We start from the raw sequence: 16,213 nt of genomic DNA, 5'->3' as shown, positions 1-16,213 counted from the left end.
CAGCTGGGAATCAAAGCTGAGCTGTATGATTAAATCTGCTCTAACCTTATAATATGAATGCCATTTGAATTTCTACTGTGCTGATGGAAACTTAAACCTGTGCACAGTCAGAGCCCGTGTGGTGAATGAATATTCATTACCTTTTTCAGCAGTTTCACCAAAGTGTGATCACCTGAATGGCTGAACCAGAACTGCAATTCGTCTTTTTACTGCCTACTAATCAAAGACAGGACTTGTGATATATAATTTTAAATTAAGAGAACAGTGGAAACACCTCTTGTCGTGTTCCAGTGAAATCTCATTTCAAAGAAAATGTGTTTTTTACTTCTTCCTAAACAAGTGATTTTCTGTTTTAGATTGGTTGTGCCATCATCGCAGGGATCCTCCACTTCTTCTTCCTGGCCTCCTTCTCCTGGATGTGTCTCGAGGGGGTCCAGCTGTACCTCATGCTCGTGGAAGTTTTTGAGAGCGAATACTCTCGGAAAAAGTACTACTATGTGTCGGGTTACCTCTTCCCTGCCATCGTGGTCGGCGTCTCCGCAGCCATTGACTACAGCAGCTATGGGACGGAGAAAGCGTAAGTGCTCCTTCCCTGCACAAATCCCTGGAAATGCAGAGAGAAAAAAACACACGCTGGATGCTGCACTGTGTGGGTTTACCTGCTGTGTCTGTGTGCAGCAGCTTTTGAAAAGAAATCTACTTATCATTTCTGCCAGCGCCTTTTGTGCCTCTCCAGAGAGTACCACCAAAACATTTGAGCTCCTTTCGCCAGGGTTGGACAGCTGCTCAATTTTTTATGTCATTTGAAAGTGGCTGACGAACTCGACACTGTGGTTTCAGGGGGGCCGCGGCTACATTAATGCCTTTCTGCTTAAAGACCCTCCTGTGACCTCTTGTTTGTAAATGCGCTCTTAAAGAGGAGAGTACTGTGCAGAAAAAGCCTTTTACATAGATTAATGGGCAGATCATAGCTAAGAACAGGCTTTCAAGAGGGGCTTCATGGGGTCTGCCCTCTGTGTGGTACACTTGTGTTAATGTTCAACCTGTAAGAGGGACATTTGAACCACTCAGAGTGAAATATTAAGGAGAAATCACACTTAAATATGCACAAATATTATTTATTTCCTTTAGCATCAAGATACCTCTGATATTGTTTTAATAACGCTGCTTTCTTAAGCTGACGTGTGTGTCTTTGTCACAGGTGCTGGTTAAACGTGGACAATCACTTCATATGGAGTTTTATAGGACCTGTCACCTTTATCATCATGGTAAGCCGTTTTATTTTTCTTTGAATACTGAGTGCGACAGAGTGAGGCAGGGACTGAGAGGCAGAGATGAAAGAGATGAAGGAGGGAGATAAAAGAAGCGTGATGGTTGAACTGAAGGAAGAGTCTGACGGATTTTTTTGCTCCTCAGTGATGACAGGTTAATTTTGCACCGAAGACAGATTTTGAAGAATTCAACACTCTCGTTGCCACTCACCTACTGACAAGGATCAGGATGTGATAGTGTACTTTAACCTCGCGTTCACACGACTCCAGTAAAGTCTCACTTTGCGGACAACACTGAATGCCCTTCAAGTTTTTGTGATAAAAGACCTTGAAAAAACACAAAAACACACAGCTTTAAGGATTGCTTACGAAACACAGCGAGATGGCACTGTAACATTTCGCAAATCCCTCTTCCCACCTCTGCATCTGCTTCCTTGTGTGTTTGTCTGCCTTCAGTAAATAGCAGATGACACTAGTGGGGAGCAGAAGAAAAGCAAAGGCACCTCTCTGTTTGGTCAAAGACTGTCAGGGTGAAGGACATATAGGATATCATAATGACATATGTCCTACTGAGGCATGCAATTATTTACTGGTCATGACATTATTATCTCCTGCCCCATCAGAGAGGCTCAGAAGAATGAGACCTTAGGGAGTCTTGCCTCTCTGTGCAAAAAAAAGAGGAAATAGCAGGTGGTAGTCCTTAGATGTATCCTCTCAGCCCAACACACCATGTATTGCTTTGCCCTCGTGCACGCCAAGGGATGAGGGAGCTCTGCAAACTTGTCTTGCTGCTGTGCAAGGGAGGACGGGTGGTGTTTGTTCAGCCCTGTGTTCATTATCAGGCATAATGGTTGGTACAGTATCTACAGATGGAGTGACCTCTGTTGAACATAAACTGACACTGAAAATATAAGGGAGAGAGGGGGCACCCATGTCAAATTCCAGTGAGCCATTTGCAGAGCGCTAGGAGCTTTCAAAGTAAAGATATAGCTGGGCTCTTTGTCTGTGTGCCAACAGAATAAATAAAAGACGAATCCACTTGCCGGACTGCATTTCACAGTTTTTACAAAGAGAGACATAGTCACTCGATGTCGCATTTAAAAAAAATGGAGAGAGCACACAGAAAACCTGTGTCGGATTGAAATGCCTTTGAGTAAATGTTGCAGCGCCTGTTTCTTTTTTGTTTTCACTCCTTTTCTGGCTCCACACCCGCCTTGAACATGTGAGCTTATAATTGAGGGAAAAGCTAACATTGTATTAAAACAAACACACATTTCTCCCTGTCTCAGCAAATGCTCTGTCAGCCACACAGGAATATGTTTCCTCTCCCTAAATTGGGCCCTCATTGTTTTCCGATCGCGGCGTTGCTTCTCTGATGATTTGCATGAAAAATGTGTCCGCAGTGGAAATGATGATCAGGATCCCGGCGGTGATGACCGCAGAGATAGAATCATGACCCCGTGAGGAACTAATGTATTGTAGCAGAGCTAATGTGTGACAGGAATGAGGTTTTGCAGCACTGGTTCAGGCAGCATGCACCGCTCCTCTGATTCTGTGCAACAATTGACTCAAAAAGACAAAGTACTGTGGAAAGGGGCATCTCCGGGGAGTGTGCAGGAGCAAGGTTTGTCTACACCATCCGTGACCCTGGTTTCTCTACAAATTGGCTGTGTCCTTGTCAATGAGGGAGAGAGGGGGAGAAGAGGCACATGAGCAAGAGAAAAGGAGAGAAAAGATTGCTGCCTTGGCTCATGTCTGGATCCCCACCCGCCACCCAAACTCTGTTTGTGCCAACTAACATTGGTTTTAACCGAGGGTGGTCATGCTTTTTTCTTATCCTTTTGTTTCTTCTTTTTCTTTGGTCTTCCTGTTTTTTTTCCTGGCTGAATCAGGCCCTAACGCAGACAAAAACAAAAGCTGGTGGAAGCATTTAGATCCATGTTCTCAGGCTGAGGTTGCCCTGTCTCTGGGCACAGGGGGTATTAGCTCCATGAAAGGGGAACATGGAAGTAATGACTGGTGGGGGGAGCCATTAGTATGCTTGAGATAGCTTCAACACAAGGCCTCTTGGATCATGACACGTCGCAAGCAGTTCTTATCATCTGGACAGCTCCATCTGCACCTTTAATATTTTATCCCCCGCAGTTCATTTGGAGTTCAGTGTGTACACACACAGTCCACTCCAGAAAAAGCTTTCTCCTTAGTCCCAGCGTGCCGAGGTGCTTCTGCATGGCTTGCACCGATGATTCAGAGACAGAGTGAAGGATAGAGGCAAGACAGCTCTGCTCCGGCAAAGGAGGGATCCCCCTAGGAAGGGCTGCGAAAGCATGTAGGTGGGGGTGGGAACATGTGCCGTGCTGCTAGGTTGCTTTAAAGTACTGTGTCCCTCTCCTCTGTCTCATTGGATCCATGTCACCACTCCAGGCTGTGTGAAAGGCTTTTTGAAAAGTCCTCGCCTTCCCCGTCCCGCCCCCCTCCCCCCACTGTCTGACTCATGCAGGCGACTGATAGAAATAATGGCTGATAGCTGCGAAACAAAACATAGTTTCAGTGCCGCCTGTGATATAAAAGAAGAATTTTTTTCACTCTTTTTTTTTCCCGCCCTCTTTTACTGCCCGTGTTATTGTGCAGGGCTCCATGAGTTGATTGCATGTGGAGGGGTGATGTATTGATCACAGGCAGCCTTTTGATAGAAGCGTGCAGCAGAACACCGAGAATTTCTGTTCAGGAGTGAATGTCCGAGGTTTGCGTCCGGCTCTCAAAGGTCATTCATTTATTTCATGCCCTCATGCTGGCCGCATGTCTCTTTTCTGCTCAACAATGCCCTGTCGCTATAAAGACAACGCTCAAACACACTGAAACACTCACCTGGAAAAAGCTTTAGTTATTGCAAAGCACTTATTTGTATGTGGGTTTTCTTACTCACATGCCACAGATTCAGCATCTCAAGTATATTTGTCTGCTGTGTTTTTATTCCTCTGATCCTTTGACTTGCACTATTGGAGGTGCACATTTAAATGTTTCGTTCTTAGATATTGCTTGACATTATTCATACATGCCTGGCTCACAGTCTGCTACCTCTGCTGTGAGTGCATGTACATGCTGTGTCAGGGACTAGTTTGCCCCAGAATAAATGTTTTTTGAAGTAAATTATTTGAAGCGGGCTCCCTGCTTGCCCATCCAGCTTTTGTGTCTCTAAATCACGCTATTGATTTTTAAGGTAGCGAATAAACGGGTGAGAAACACAGCACTTGGTATCTTTGTGTCAACCTCATATGTGCCACTGGCTCCCTTAAGATTTAATACATTAGAACATGCTAGCAAACCCCATCTCCCTCTGTCCTTCTTTCCTTTTCTTTATATCTGTCCACACAGTAGAATCGAACAAACTATACCTTGTTCCCTGAAGCCTTTTGTAGCTGCTGTTACCCTATAATATGTCACTATGTGCACAAAATGATATGCAGTTGTTTCCTACAACAAGAAAGTCTTTTATTTCTCTTATTTTCTCCTTCAGACTGCTGCTGTGAGGCTGTTTCTACCTTTCCCTTTTTTCCATCACTGTGATGGATTTTAATGCATTTCCATGCTCTTATTGATATCAATGACACTAAATTTGGCGCCAGTCGGACGGTCTGAGCCGGGCTGGAATGATAGATGTTTATTGGATTAGTCTATGGACATGCAGAGATTTGAAGGCTCTCCTCTTTTAATACTCATAGGCAAATTATCAGGGTGGTTTTTTTCCTTCTCTTTGTCTGCTATATCTTGAGTCTTACATCTCCATGTATTAACACTGTCATTACTCTGTTTTGACAGCTCAATCTCATCTTCCTGGTCATCACAATGTACAAGATGGTGAAGCACTCCACCACCCTGAAACCAGACTCCAGCCGCCTGGAGAATATAAAGTAAGTAAGGGGCTGTATGCTGAACCCCCACATTCGGCTGATTATCAGTATTGTAACACTGGTGCTGTTCTCCAACTACCCCCAGGAAAACTAAGCCTCTTTTACTCTTGAGGTGATGTTGTTTATTTTACTTTACTTAATTATGTTTCATGGTAAAATGCATTACCTTCCCACCTCCAAACCAAACTCCAGTACAGAGACATAAAAAATATGACTTTTTTTTTCCTGTCCGTTTTGGAAATTATTCTGGTCATATGGAGCATTGAATCATTTTGGCTCCAGAGGTTTCAAATGTGGCACAGTTTTCCGACATACTTTTGGCACGACTTTGCCGTCACAATGACTTTGCAGACTTTATGAGTCGTCTTGTGCGTCCTTTGTTGTTTCGCTCCCAGCCACCAGCCGCAGAATTGCTCTGGCATGACACACATCACTCTCAGGCTGCGACCTAACTATGCGCTGTTCGCTCTGCGAGGGTGGGGTACCAGCGTAACAGCTACCATGTGTGTTTGCCGCTGGAACATGTCAAGCTTTTTTTCTTTTTTTTTTAAACAATCCCAGCATCAAATCCCAGAAAAGAAAAAAAAAAAATCCTCCCCTGACCACCCCATCACCACCACCACCACCACCACCCCTTCTGGTTGAGGCTTTCTGTGTCACCTCAACATTTATGACGTGTTTTGCTTTGGGAAACGAAGCAATGTTTGCTGTTGCACTAATTGTTTTGTTTTCTTGTACTCCTGTGAAAGCAATATTTATTGCTGTTTTCTGCAGGCTGGATTTCAAGGCCCTCTTCCATTTGGGGTTATTTGGTTTTGTAGCTTACAGCCCGTTGTCAGTTTGCACCATATGTGACGTACTTCTACCCTCACCACTCGTTAAAGACACAGTGGTGTGGCTATTTCCATCCTGTGTTTGTTATGTTTCATTTTTCTTTAATGAATGTGTGGAACATTAGGGCCGTGTGGTAAAACTGCAATCAGGAGGAACAGCCAGAAAAGGGCTTTTTTTTAGACCACTGGGTTTATTTGAGATCAACTACTACCTTATCAAGGAAACCACAACAGAACACAGACCCACCATGGTGGCGCTGAGATTTGTGTGTATTTGTACTGAGATGTTTTTTAACTGCAGAAACACATTGTGTATTAATAGCCGTGTCCTTGTGGTGTTTCTTCTATGTGGCAAAGTTCGGTCTGAATTTCAGTGTCATTGCATGTTGCATGTGAAAGCAAAGTTAACGCACAACCTCTCCTCTCCTCTGTCCTCTGCTATCCTTCCTTCCCTCTCTCTCTCTTCTGCGATCCACACCAGTAATTACCGCGTGTGCGACGGCTACTATAATACAGATTTGCCGGGGTAAGCTTTTTAACGTATGACTCAGACTCCTTTACCCACACACACAACACCCCCCCACGCATACAGTAGCATAAATGCAAATTCAACAACAGCAAATGTGTTCCCACCAAATGCGTTTCACAGAATTGTGTAATTGAATCAGCAACAGCAGAAAAAACACACAATTCTCACTCCTTGTTGGAGCATTAATATTATTGCCTCTCATGATTCCCCCCTTGGATCAAAGTTGAAGATATCTCACTCTAACCAACGCTGTGATGCGCTCTGATCTAATTGTGTCTCTCTTTTCCTGCTTATCATGCTCTCTAGCTATGAAGATAATAAACCATTTATCAAGTAAGGACATGTTGCCCCAGAAGTCCCCTCTTCAGCTCTCTCTCTCTCTTCTATTACTCTTTCTTTCTTTTCCCATTTTCTGCCTCCATCTTCTCCCAAAACTACAGCGTCAGAGCTACTCATCCACTGTCCTTGTGACTGTTCACTTTCACCGAGTCCATCATCTTTAAATCCAGTGTCTGTGTTGTTTTTGTCATCACTGTGGAGTGTTTGGAGTGCTGATCTGTGACTGCTGCTGGTGTCTGAAGGCTCCACAGGACCTTCACACATGAGGCGGCCAACCTTGTTTTGTTTCCTTGAACTCTTTCCACATCTGTTGAAGTTCTCCAGCTTTGCTAGCACACTCGCTGGATAAATATTTAGACTATGATACAGCCTTTTAGCTTATTTTTAAATATGCTTTTCTATCTGATAACGCTGGTTTGTATGTTTTCAGAAATAAAACACTATTAGCAGAAAAACAGATCATGGTTTTGCTTCAGTCTTGCCTTTCTGAAGACAGGGGCTTCATTTGAGTTTGGGTTGAGAGTGTGCGGATAGAGGGAAAGTGGAGGAATGGGTTGTAAGGATTGCTGTTGTTTTTTTTCCAGCGCTTTTCCTACTTTTTCCATAGTGATGGTGATTCCAAATCCCACTCATTCTCCTGATAGATTACTGAACGCCTCTCATTTTTGATTTTCTTTCTCCTCTGTGTTCTCTCTCTCCATCCTTTAGGTCATGGGTCATGGGTGCCTTCGCTCTGCTTTGTCTGCTGGGTCTCACGTGGTCCTTCGGCCTCTTCTTTATCAATGAGGCTTCGATCGTCATGGCGTACCTCTTCACCATATTCAACACCTTCCAAGGAATGTTTATCTTCATCTTCCACTGCCTTCTTCAGAAAAAAGTACGTTTCTCGTGACTTTTTTTTTTCTTTCTCTAAGTGAAACTCACCTGAACGGTAGTAGATTTGTAGGAGTGTGAGGAATGCAAAGAGTACACGCTGATTTACAGAACAAACACAGCTTGCTTCAGGGTTTTTCGCTAACTCTTATGTACTGTAAAGTCAACAATGTATGTAAACACCTGGCTGTTTGCTCTGGCAGGTCCGCAAAGAGTACAGCAAATGCTTCCGCCACACGTACTGCTGCGGAGGGCTGCCGACGGAGAGCTCGCATGGTTCTGCAAAGACTTCAACCACAAGGACCAGCGCACGCTATTCTTCGGGTACACAGGTAGACCAGCAGTCTCATATAGACAAAGACCTGCAGAGTTTCAACACACACACACAAACACATAAAGCAGTTCATTCATACTGTTATAGACCCTAGAGTTTCAAAAAAAGGCTTGAAAACATGCACATTGTGTACTTTAGCTTCAGAGGTAGATCAAGAGACACAAACATCATGCCACATTTTACAAGCAGCATCTGCTGTACTGCATGAGTACCTTTCTGCTGTTCTGCCCCCTTTAGCACTCGCTTTTATCTTTTTTCTCACTAACGTCATGTGCATGGGAAATAGTACTGCGCTGTTTAAAGAGCATTGCAAGCACATTTGTCTATGGGGGAAAGCTGAAATTGAAAGAAAACACATTTTCTTGATCCCTTTTTTATTATTAAAGCCTAATAGACCTTCTGAGACATCACCTCCAGATGTGTTTTTAAAGAAACATCCCTGTCTCTATCACACTTTAACCTTCATCCGTATTAGAGGCACTTGTGACTGGAGTTGAAGTCTTTCAAAGTTGCCTTTGAAAGACACAAAGAGAAAAGGGAGCATTAGTCCTGTCCCTGCCTCACTGCGTACGACTAGGCACGTGAGGAGTGATAAATCCAGCAGTATGCACATAGAGAATAAATGGAAGTTGATCTGAAAGGTGAGCGGGCTTGTTTGAAGTCCTAATGACTGTCCCTTGTTGACCTGACAGAGTCGTATCAGGAGAATGTGGAATGACACCGTAAGAAAGCAATCTGAGTCCTCCTTTATCTCAGGTGACATCAACAGCACCTCCACCCTTAACCAAGGTCAGTTCACACCTCGTTTCTCTCACACCTATGCACACATTTCATCATCCAGCTAAAAATATACCTCCTTCAAGTTCTTATGATCTCGCACGGCCATTGAGGATCTCACTCTGGTAATCAGAATAAATGCCTTCAGCTTGAAAAGACAGAGCAGGACGGCGAAAAGGAGAAGGAGAAAAAAGATTTAGGCCTTTGGTCTAGTCTCTCTGTTCTGCCAGCAGAGGATTACAAAAATCCGTCCTCAAATACCATGCGCTGTCATCCTGGCCGGTAACGTCACTCTCAAATTGGGGCAAGGCTAGAAGAACGTTTTTTTCTTTAAGTGCTGGCTGTCCAAAGTTCACACCCAGGCTCAGGGGAAACATAGACAAAACTAAAAACAGCAGAAATATAAAGTTTATTTTCGGAAAATCTTAACACGCAGAGAGGCCATTTGTTGCCTGGCACATAAGGTGACCTTTGTTACTTTACGGGAGGATTTGTGAGGGAGGGAGCAGAAAAAAAACTGTCATTTATTATTTAGCTTGAGCACAAATATGATGATGAGAAGATGATGTTCAACTCTAGCTGACCCAGAGTGCTTAGTGCGTTGTTAGGCTTTCTGCCGCAGCTGAAATGGCTTTCCAAGCATGCAAGGGAAAGAGGGTTTAAAACGAGGTAGTTTAACTTCACTGACTCTTGTCCCTGCCGCTCTTTGCCTACTCTCTCTCTTTTTCTGCTGTCACTTCCCACAAAATAAAACATTACACCTCAGGCTTTAGAGCACATTTTGACTCACTGATGCATCTGCAACAATAGAGAAGTAGGGTTTTTTTTAACTGTTTCCCGAAGATGTTAAAGTGGAGGTTGGATATTGATCACTCCAGGGTGTAGCAGCCTAGTTACCCCGTGGAGTCGGTGCACTAAAGGAGGGCTCTATCTCCTGGAAGCACTTCCCTGTCATTAAAAACATCCCTGGAGACCTCCCAACATGACAGATGGCATTTAACACAGGTGATAAATGGCAGTGGAAATGCCTCAGATCCTTAAAACACACCGCAAGCTTGGGGGGAAACTGAAAGGAAGATGAGGTTTGGAGGGAAACGGACAAATTTGAGTCTAAATAAAGAATTTGATTCCAAAACTTGGAAGGATCTGCTCTTTGTATTAGGGGAGGATTTATATTTGGTGCTGGTTCTATAATACTAAAACCTTTTCCCCATTCAAAGGGATGCAGGCCCAGTGCTATTATTGACAATTATTTGCCTGAAATGAAAAAGAAATTCACTGAGGACAGGATGCAGTAATGAGCTCAGATGGTTGAGAAGTTGTTTAAAAATAAATCACTTTTGAATGATCTGCAACCCACACATAAATAAATGTGAAGGCTTAAAAAGCGCGACCTTAGGCTTGTAACTTGTGGGGGGCCGGGAGAAGTCGAAGAAGAACATTTTTAGCACATCAGTCGTAGCTTCTTTTTCTACCTCACCCTGGTTGCCTTTCAGAGTTTGTTCTTCATTTCAGCTACAAAATAAATACCCTTGATCAAGATTTTTGGCTGGCACCCTAGAAGTCACAAGACGCTGCAAAAACACAAGCAAACTTGCTGAAAATGTCCTGTATTTCTTCCACATGAAACTTTCATTCACTGTCGCCAATCTTATCTGCTCCTCTTCTTCTTGTCTTGCCTATCCAGGAATGACCGGAAACTATCTACTAACAAATCCACTCCTCCGACCACAAGGCACTAACAACCCTTATAACACCTTACTGGCCGAGACAGTTGTATGTAACACCCCCACGGCTCCAGTGTTTAACTCGCCAGGTGTGCTTACTTAATTATTTTGCCTGCATTCCTCTTTTCTTCCTCTCCGTATCTGTTGAGTAGAAAGCAGACCAAAAGGAAAGCAGGATGCTCTGCAGTATCGCCTTTCCCTCTGAATCATCGTCCCCAATATACTTGATACAGTGCATACCGTGCATGTGTGCGTGTTCCACACATAGGCAGTATACATTATTTGTGTATGTGTCTGCGTGTTTCATGGAGGACAGAGATGTTTGTGGTCGGTCCTGATCCACCCACAGTGCTCTCATGTTTCTCTTATCCAAACCGTGAGTGGGACATAATGATTAAGATGGGAAAGAGATACTACATCTTCTGCCTTGAGATAATGTAAACAGTGGTGTAGAGCTGAAGCTGTAGTATAAACTGAGAGATTATTAAGATTTATGATCAGCTTATTTCTGTTTTTCTGAGCGTTGGAGGCAGATTTTTGTGTTAAACCTAAACCTATGTTAGTGAAGTTAAATCTGACAAATGCAGCTTAATTTGTCTTTAGTAGAATTATTCTTTAAGTAGCAGATTCAGATTTCAAAAATGTCTCTATCTCTATTGCACATGACATTAAAACATACGTTGTGTTCTCTTGTTTGGAAACTGAAATGGCATCTTTGTGATGTTTTGTGCTTCTCCCTTGTGCTTCCTCTAGTGACCTACAGAGAGACAAGTATGGGAGTAAAACTTAACTTTGCCTATCAAATGTAAATTTATTTCAGCATGCTTATTAAAAACAACCAATCCCCCCCTCCTCGGCACAATCACTGGTTTTTCTTTAGGCCATTAACACACACTCAGTGAGCAAGTGGTTCACAAAATTATCAACCCAAATTCTCCCTTTATCTGAAGAGGAATAAAAGATTTCCTGAGTCATTTGAAGTAATCTTCAGGATCTGACAGTTTTCACGTAACTCTGCTTCTCTCTCTTTGGCTTAATTTGTGATTTTATCCAACCCCCCAAAATGTGTTGCTTTTTTTCTGGCAGAAAGGAACACTTATTAGAGACTTTTCTTTTTTTTTTTCCTCCCTTTACTTTTACTTTCTTTTCTTTTGATCCCAAAATGCCTGTCCTACTGTGGCATTCGGCACACTCAGTTTCCAGCAGTATTCCCCTCACACCTCTCTGGACAATAAATTGCCTCTTGCAGGCATAAACACATGGATGTCATGGCAGCAGCTGTTTAATTCTCCCTTATTTTCTTTTCTTCCACAGACTTCTTGTCATTTCCCCCCTCTCTCTAATAGTCTCATAAAAACAGTCCTTGTAACCTGCCTCCAAACATCACAATGACTCCCCTTTTTTTGGACAAAGACAAACGTTTTACTAAAATATCCCATATGTCTTTCTCCTCATTTTTTACATCTGTTGTTCTACCAGGAGGCCTGTTAGTTTAGCAGATCATATTTTTCCTTTATCTGCTCTCTCAATCATGGCATAACTAACATTTATCCCTGTTTGCTGCTGTTTTCCATGACCTCCATGCTTAGAGAAATTCCTAACATGACTGCGTCTGACCTCTGCAGCGGCTGTGTTATTCTTCAGCCGTACTGCTTGCAACCGGGGTCTCGCTGGGAACTGTCACTGTGACGGATGCCAAGTGCTGGGCTTCAGGCAAGCTCTGACCTTTGCCAGCTTTGGGTACACAAGCTGCCCACTAATGGACACAAAGTGTACCAACACAAACAAACAAAAACCTACAAAAAAAGAGCCTTTGGCTTTTATTTATAAAAGAAAAAGCTATTTAATGCTTGTCTGTTTTATTTGCTGAACCCTTGCTCTTGCTAAGTTGCAGACGTTTTCTTTGTGTTTTGTTCTTTGTTCTTTTGAGTGATTCTTCTTCATGTTAAAATAAATCATTTTACTTTCTTTTGTACATCAGCTGCTCTTAGACCAGATAGCCTGAGCAGACAGACATGATGTGAGTTGTCTAAAGTGAGTCTTTTCACCTGCTGTGTGTGGTGATGGTGGAGTGCTGCTTGTGGGCTCCCCTTGTAGTGAGAACAAAGATGGCTGTCCCATGTTGATACATGACTACTTTCCCTTTCTGTTCATGTCATCTTTTCCCATCTCTGTCCTTTTTCTTTCCCTTGGCACATCCAACCCTGTTAGTTGCTAGACAAACCTGTAAGTGTTGTAGCTTGCCCGTTCGTGGCCTCATACTTGTGGACATCTACTCTTGCCTGGTGTGTTGTGATGGTGTTTACTGTTTCACTTTGTTTTTTAATGTTGTTTGGGATCCTTGTTCATTGCTTTGTCACTTTTGTGGCAGACTAAAAGCACAATGCTCTGCTTATTCTAAAGAAAGGGAAAGTCAAAATGTATACGTGAGAAAGTAAAATGATTTCTCATTGTTGTGATGCATGCATATAAACTGTATGTTGAAGATTGTGCCTAACTAACAGTTCTATGGCATGGCCTAATTGACAGTCTTCTTTGTGGAAGTGCATCCTAAACAGCATTAAAGTTCTGTTTCTTTATTTCACGGTTATTGTTGTTGACTAATATAAACCCACCTCACGTGTTCCTCTCTTTTCAGGGCACTCACTGAACAATGCGGTGAGGGATACAAGTGCAATGGATACTCTACCGCTAAATGGTAACTTTAACAATAGCTACTCGCTCCGTAACGGGGACTTTGGCGACAGTGTGCAGGTCGTAGACTGCGGCCTCAGTCTGGACGATGCTGCCTTTGAGAAAATGATCATCTCTGAGTTAGTACACAACAACCTGCGTGCCTGTAACAAAAGCCTCCAACAACAACAGCAGCAGCACCCCAGTTTACATCATCCACCCCACCACCAGCAGCACCCGCAGTACCATCATCACCACCATGCGGAGCGGGCTCCGCCCAAGGTGACGGTGGTGGGAGGCAGCAGCAGTGAAGACGACGCTATTGTTGCCGACTCTTCGTCTTTGGTGCACATGGGTGACGCGGTGGGCCTCGAGCTGCACCATCAGCAGGAGCTGGAGGCGCCGCTCATCCCCCAGCGGACTCACTCGCTTCTGTACGCTCCCCAGAAGAAGGTGAGGACGGATGGGGGAGTGGAAACGTTTGTCAGCCAGCTGACACCCACCAACCCTGATGACAGTCTGCAGTCCCCAAACAGAGACTCCTTGTACACTAGTATGCCTAATCTGAGGGACTCTCCATGCCTCGAGAGCAGCCCTGACGTAGTGGAGGACCTTTCCCCCTCTAAGAGGAGTGAGAATGAGGACGTTTACTACAAGAGCATGCCTAACTTGGGATCTGGCCACCAGCTCCAGGCCTACTATCAGATAGGCCGAGGGAGCAGTGATGGTTACATTATTCCTATCACTACAGAAGGCTGCATCCCAGAGGGCGATGTACGGGAAGGACAGATGCAGCTAGTGACAAGCCTTTAAATGTATTTAAATAATCATCTTCCTGCCCTTTTGCAGCCCTGACCTCTTGGAGGACACACTAGTGCAGGGAGGGAAAGTATGTGTTTTATTTTGAAGAGATCCTTGAAGCCCCGTCTTAAACACTTGTCATTTTACAGACCCTCTTCCTCCAGCTACATTGCCATCTCCTTTTTCCCAAAACATGCCCCCCCGCCCTCCTCCCTTGCAGACTTGGTGCACGGCGATGGCAGTGCATAGATTCAATGAGACTGTACATAAAATGCAGAGTTGAATTCAATTTTAAGAGACAAGCCAACTATGTATTAAATGTGCTGCTGCTGTTGAATTATTGAGAAAAATTTAAGGTACGGAAATTTTAAAAAAGATTAAAAAAAAAAAATAAGAAAAAAAAAAAACACATTACTGGCTACATCTGATCTGCAATTTTCCTGGTGGAAAGGTTGTACATACAGTCCCCAACATCTTCGTCGAAGCCTGTTTTCTTTTTCTTTCCTTTTTTTAAATTGTAAACAACCCAACCCCTCTGGGCCAGGATGAGGACTCTGTTTGTAAAATGTTCCTGATCAGACTGTCAGAAAAGGAACATAAGGTCCTGTTGGCCCAGACTCGCCCTCCATCACCATGAAGTTTGGATTGTATAACCACTAGCAATCAAGCCCCTGGCCTTATATTTTCTCAACTGTACATTGAACTGTTGTCAAGGAAAATGGCTCAAATATATATTTTGTTGTATTGCTAGTGTAAAATAAAAAATCATGGGAAAGCGTAAATATGAAGAAACCTTTTAATTGAAAAATTTAACGTTTGAGAGACTATTGTGTAGAAGTTGCACATATGTTATACAGCGTGTTTATGGTTCCAACACTTCATCATGGTAGTATGTTTGAATTTTATGAAAAGAAAGGAAGATTCAACCAATTACAAAGATGCATTATCACTTTTTCCACTTGTGAACAGTGTTTTTGCTTATTGAGTTTCATTGATATCAACCATTAAAATATGTCTCTATGATTTTGCCAAAGTATCATTACTTTAGTAGAATGGGAATGCAAACCCCCAGTTAAAGTGATTTATGCATTGCACAGTTTTTTTGTGTAATTCTTAATAAGATAGGTCTTTTGAACAGTCATATAGTGGAGGGATGGGCCAGCGACTTTTGACAATAAAGTTTTTATCATAAATGTAGTTCTTCCGCCTGGGTTTGGACATTTTATTTATTGAAATCTTTCCAAAAAAGAAATGGGAAATGTGTGAATATTTTCCAGCACTGGTATACATGCTGTACTGTAGCTCATGTTTTCTATGTAAACATGTTACCAAGGGGCTCATCACTTAAGACTGATGTAAAGTTCAACACTTGTTTAACAAATAAAATAAATGTGAGATTTTTTGTCAAATGCCAGTTGCTTTTCAATGCTTTGTGTTTTTGGTACTACGGATTATTTTGCTATGGACAAAAGATACTTTTGACTCAGGTTATAAGTAAGTCCCGAGCACCTTGAGAGGTAAAATTGGTGAAATTGTTTTCCACGGGATTTATTTGCTTTGTGTTATCTTTTATTTCTTCTTCTTCAAATCGCTGCAGAATAGAGAGAGCTCATTTCACCGTGTGTGTTAGAGAAGCCAAATCTTTCCATGTGATTCAAAGATGAGAAACTCAGGTAGGAAAATTGCATTGTAAATGTTCCTCTGTGTGGTTGTAACACTAATAAAGGTTCAAAAATGACACTGGTTCACAGCATTGTCCACTTAGTAAATTATTGAGTGAGCTGGCACTATTAAAAAAGCCCAGGACTGCAGGAATCTTGTAAAATGTTGGATTTAATGCCGTGTGGGAGTAGAAACATGTCCAAGGACCTAACAAGAGGTCAATGTTACACTTGGCTGGAGTTGTAGAAATATATTACACATAATATGTCCGTGTATGACACATATTTGCTCTAATTAATGTCTTCTGCCGCTGAAGCACACAGTCACTTCTTGTTCGGTTTATGCCTCAGGTAATGCTAATTTGGGGAGCATTTTAAAATAACACCAGTTGAGGCGGAGTGACAGCTCTCAGCGGGGTGGCTGGAAATTGCACTGTTTACCATTTGGCATTGAAGGAAATGACTCAGAACTTTGCAAAAATGG

General features: G+C 42.8%; 1 protein-coding gene across 9 annotated transcripts in view; it reads left to right on the top strand.

Moving 5' to 3' along the window:
- The window catches only part of adgrl2a (adhesion G protein-coupled receptor L2a), a 96,957-nt gene extending 81,151 nt beyond the window's left edge, over positions 1 to 15,806 (top strand). For 2 of the 9 annotated variants that reach the window (XM_034673772.1, XM_034673780.1), the window contains 7 exons: positions 357 to 577; positions 1,202 to 1,268; positions 5,091 to 5,182; positions 7,592 to 7,760; positions 7,960 to 8,088; positions 8,783 to 8,879; positions 13,233 to 15,806. In XM_034673772.1, coding sequence (XP_034529663.1) covers positions 357 to 577; positions 1,202 to 1,268; positions 5,091 to 5,182; positions 7,592 to 7,760; positions 7,960 to 8,088; positions 8,783 to 8,879; positions 13,233 to 14,080 — 1,623 coding nt within the window. In that variant the 3' untranslated portion in view covers positions 14,081 to 15,806. Of the gene's footprint in view, positions 1 to 356; positions 578 to 1,201; positions 1,269 to 5,090; positions 5,183 to 7,591; positions 7,761 to 7,959; positions 8,089 to 8,782; positions 8,880 to 10,554; positions 10,684 to 11,347; positions 11,400 to 12,575; positions 12,629 to 13,232 lie in introns of all 9 variants that reach the window. The other 7 variants (XM_034673796.1, XM_034673803.1, XM_034673747.1 and 4 more) reach the window with 7 other exon arrangements.
- Positions 15,807 to 16,213: the final 407 nt, after the last annotated feature.

This window comes from Notolabrus celidotus, chromosome 2 (genome assembly GCF_009762535.1).
Source record: "Notolabrus celidotus isolate fNotCel1 chromosome 2, fNotCel1.pri, whole genome shotgun sequence".
Lineage (NCBI taxonomy): Eukaryota > Metazoa > Chordata > Actinopteri > Labriformes > Labridae > Notolabrus > Notolabrus celidotus.
Note: the sequence above shows the minus strand (reverse complement) of the source record. Positions and strands in the feature narration are given on the sequence as shown.